Source organism: Anolis carolinensis, unplaced genomic scaffold (assembly GCF_035594765.1).
Source record: "Anolis carolinensis isolate JA03-04 unplaced genomic scaffold, rAnoCar3.1.pri scaffold_37, whole genome shotgun sequence".
NCBI lineage: Eukaryota > Metazoa > Chordata > Lepidosauria > Squamata > Dactyloidae > Anolis > Anolis carolinensis.
The window spans coordinates 115,522-120,000 of record NW_026943846.1 but is presented as its reverse complement, the minus strand read 5'-3'; the positions used below and the strand labels follow the sequence as shown (position 1 = coordinate 120,000).

At 43.1% G+C, this 4,479-nt stretch overlaps 1 protein-coding gene across 1 annotated transcript in view; it reads left to right on the top strand.

Moving 5' to 3' along the window:
• prkcb (protein kinase C beta) overlaps nucleotides 1-3,994 on the top strand; it is a gene marked incomplete at its 5' end in the record, with an annotated part of 126,555 nt that extends 122,561 nt beyond the window's left edge. The window contains 1 exon segment of the mRNA XM_062966871.1: nucleotides 3,396-3,994. Within this exon segment, the coding sequence (XP_062822941.1) occupies nucleotides 3,396-3,548 (153 nt within the window).
• Nucleotides 3,995-4,479: the final 485 nt, after the last annotated feature.

Here is a 4,479-nt window from a genome sequence, read left to right as displayed (position 1 = left end):
AGTGTAGATCCCCTCAGGGGCTCTGAAAGGGACTTTCTAGGATGTTTGCATAGAATAAAAGCATTTAATGCCATGCAAGATGGGGCGTCTTTCCTTTCCGTTGGCATTTTGTCGCTGCATCCTCCTGCAAAGACGGCTTTCTGCATGAATAGCTTGCTTCCTTTGAATCCCGGTTGAAGGCAGGCTCTTTATTCAAGAATTTCTGAAGGTCAGTATATAAAACAAGCCACTGTCCACGCTCACAAGGAAATCATCATTCCTTTCCAGAAAAAAAACAACAACCCAAGTCTGCTTTCTTATATTAACAATGCCCTTTATTAATAATGTAACAATCCGGTGCTATTGTTTGTCATTGAATGTCTCTGTGGATCAAAAGGATGGGGAGATGGACACAGAGATGGACAAATGTGTCAGTCAGTCTGTCAACAATCCAAGGGTAGAATGGGTGCAGTTTGAGCCCACTTGCACCAATGTGACTCAATGCTGCAGGATCCTGGAAGCTACAATTTGACTCGCATCACATTCCCACTCTATGCATTTAACCTCTTCACTTCTAGATTACACACAGCTTTGGCAGAGAAAGCTGAAGACCTTGGCAAACTACAACTCCCATAACTTCATCGCGTTGAGCCCTGGAAATTTAAGTGGTGTCAAACTGTATCCATTCTATGTCAGTTGGTTGATTGAGACAAATCGCCTTCCTGGTCCCGATTTCTCCTCCAACAATTCTGGCCGTCTGCTCAGAATGCATGGAAATAATTTGCTTCATGACTCCTTTTCAGCTTATCGAAGCAGCTCAAACTTTATTGCAGTATATACAGCTTATTTACAATGCAGATCAGACGATCACCAGACTCCGTCCGACTTCTACGATCATGCTGTCATGATTCCATTATTCCATTATTATCTCTAAACATACGTCCAGAAACTTCCCAAAGTCACATACTCTAGCATTACATTCCCACTCTATGCATTTAACCTCTTCACTTCTAGATTACACACAGCTTTAAACTCTAAGCACAATTTCACATTATACCAATATATTTTATTTATTTATTTATTTACAGTATTTATATTCCGCCCTTCTCACCCCAAAGGGGACTCAGGGCGGATTACAATGAACACATATGGCAAACATTCAATGCCAACAGACAAACAACATATATAGACAGACACAGAGGCATTTAACTTTTTTTTCCAGCTTCACGATTCCGGCCACAGGGGGAGCTGTTGCTTCACTGTCCACTAGTGGCTGTACTTCCTCATTCCATTCCTCGTGTTTTGCTGGCAGTTTTATGATGCTGTAAATTAGTTAAATTAGCCTCCCGCATAAAGCGTACCTAAATTTCCCTAATTGACAGATGCAACTGTCTTTCGGGGCTGCATAGGTCAACAGCAAGCTGGGCTATTTATGGTTGGGGGCTTAACCCGACCCGGGCTTCGAACTCATGACCTCTCAGTCAGTAGTGATTTACAGCCCGGCCCCATTACATTCCCACTCTATGCATTTAACCTCTTCACTTCTAGATTACACACATCAACTCCCACCATTCCTAACAACCTCAGGCCCCTTCCTCCCCCTCCCCCCCCCCCCCCCCCCGCAGCCGCTTAACCTATTGATCTGCTTGCATTGCATGCTTTCAAACTGCTTGGTTGGCAGAAGCTAGGGCTGACAATGGGAGCTCACCCCAACTCGCGGCTTCAAACTGCCAGCCCTCCGGTCAGCAGATATCCTACAGCTAGCGGTTTAACCTGCTGCACTACTCACAAATGGTACAGGGCATCTTTCTTACAAACACCAAGTGTTTGTATCCAATCCAAAGTCTAAGACGAATCTGAAACAGAGTCTGAGGTCTAAACAGTCTCAGATCAAGTCATGTGGTCTGCAGCCCCTCCCACAACCTCTTTGGAAACATAGAGCAAAAGAAGCTGCATAACAGAACATACATACAAAACAGTAAGCAGCCAACAATAAAAAGCAAAACATTAGATAATTTAAATTCTAGCCAAAAAAAATCACATAGAATTAAACATAGCAAGATATTGTATTGTCGAAGGTTTTCATGGCTGGAATCACTGGGTTGCTGTGAGTCTTTCAGGCTGTATGACCATGTTCCAGAAGCTTTCCCTCCTTTTTTTAAAGTAATTTTTATTCATTTTCAACAGAATTTATGAAAACATGAACAAAAACATAATTGCTAATTGCAATTGTGAGGAGAAGGGGAAATAGAATAAAGAGGGTATGGCAAGAAAAGATATAGATACAAAGAAAGATAAGTTAGTGATGAAAAAAGAAAAGTAAGGCGGGGGGAAAAAAGATAAAAAAATAAAAAATTAAGAAGAAAAAAATTGAGAAAAAATTAAGAAGAAAAAAATTGAGTAATAAAAAATTGAGTAATAAAAAATTAAGAAGAAAAAAATTGAGAAATAAAAAATTAAGAAGAAAAAAAAATTGAGCAGAAGCTTTCCCTCCTGATGTTTCGCCCACACCTGTGGTAGGTACTAGACATGTCCAAAAAATCGTTTTGAATCGTATATCGGAATTATTTCGGATTGTTCTCGCTTTTTGATACGCATTCCGAGACATTGTCTCACAGCACAACTGGCAATGTAATTCGAACCATTGTTGGCCCATTCTCTAATTGTTTCTTAATGTTTCATTAAATTCCCCCCCCCCCCCAAAAAAAAAGTTAATATATTTTTTAAAATATTTTTAAAGTTTTTTTTTGTTTCTGCAACCTACCTAGAATGGGAACTTAGCGCAGCCTAACATGGCTGCCGCTCCCCAGCCAATCAGAAGCTTCCACGATGGACGCAAAGGTGGGGGCTAGGGTTGATGAGGATAGCTCAAGAAATGAGGGCGGGAGAGCCCTGTAAAAGTCCCCCCCCCCCAGGTTCCTTTTTTTTTTGGCGACTGCCATTTTAGAAACATTTAGAATCATTACGAATTTTCGGAAATATCCGAAATTTTTGGGTGAAAAAATCGGAAATACTTTCTATATCGAAGTGCCAGCGCCCCCTACTTTAGAAACGAGAATTGAAACATTGTTTTCATCGATCGGACATGCCTAGTAGGTACCTCACAACCTCTGAGGATGGCTGCCACAGATGTGGGCGAAATGTCAGGAGCGAAAGCTTCTGGAACATGGCCATACAGCCCGGAAGACTCACAGCAACCCATAGCAACATATTTTTAAAATACATAGTTAAAAGCAATAAGGCCATAACACAAAACACAGGTTTATTTACTATTTATTTACTACATTTATATCCCGCTCTTTGGTCTTTGAAAGGGCCACTGAAGCTCCTGGCCTCCCTTGGCTCCTTCCACTTTCCCTTCAATGTGGCCACCTTAACCGTCTCTTTCTCTTCTTCTTTTGCCTTCCGTCTCACAGAAGGACAGGACGGACACCTCCAACTTCGACAAGGAGTTCACCCGACAGCCGGTGGAGCTGACACCAACGGACAAACTCTTCATCATGAACTTGGACCAGAACGAGTTTGCCGGCTTCTCCTACACCAACCCCGAGTTCATCATCCATGTCTAGGAAAGCGGCCGGCGGCCTCCTCCTCTTCTTCTTCCGATGGACACCTAAGGGGAACCCCACGAACCCTCCGGGGAGAGAGCCAGCCCTTTCCGAGGCAGCTTCCGCTCTGCGTCTGTGTCTATCCACCCCGTGGCTTAGTCCTGCCTAAAACAGACCCCCATTTGAGGGGGTCGGTCTGTGCGTTAACCCCACATCCGACGGGTCTCTTTTGGTTAGGACTAACCAGCGAGATCACTTTTTTGCATTTGTCCCTTTCGTGGATTGCATTTCTAGGACTTCCACCCCCCAGGTAGCGTTTCCCAAAGTGTTGTCCCCATTTGTATTTCCCGATTCCTCCAGAATTCTTCAGCATGCTCTCCTCCGTCAGTTTTGTGCCATGAACTGTGACCTTGTTTTACAAGAAACCCGTGGTTTGTTTTGTCCGAACTAAACCAAGTCCACCTTGAGAGTGTTTCTGTCCTCGGTTCGTTTTGGCCTTTCAGAATCCGTGTCTCTCCTTTGGTAGTCTCTCCGCATTTCAGGCTTTCCTCTGGGCCTAAGGTTTTCCAACCCAAATCCTGAAAATGTTGGCGATGATGGGAAGCTATGTAATGAGTTATACAAAACACAATGATGGTTCAAAACATAAGCCGTAGGGGAGTGGCGGCATATAAGTTTGAAAAATAAATAAATAAATAAATAAATAGTACATGATATTTTATTATTTATTTATTTATTTGCAGCATTTATATTCCGCCCTTCTCACCCCGAAGGGGACTCAGGGAGGATCACATTACACATATAGGCAAACATTCAATGCCTTTTAACATAGAACAAAGACAAACAAACATAGGCTCCGAGCGGGCCTCGAACTCGTGACCTCCTGGTCAGAGTGATTCATTGCAGTGATTCATTGCAGCTGCTCTCCAGCCTGCGCCACAGCCCGAGCCCC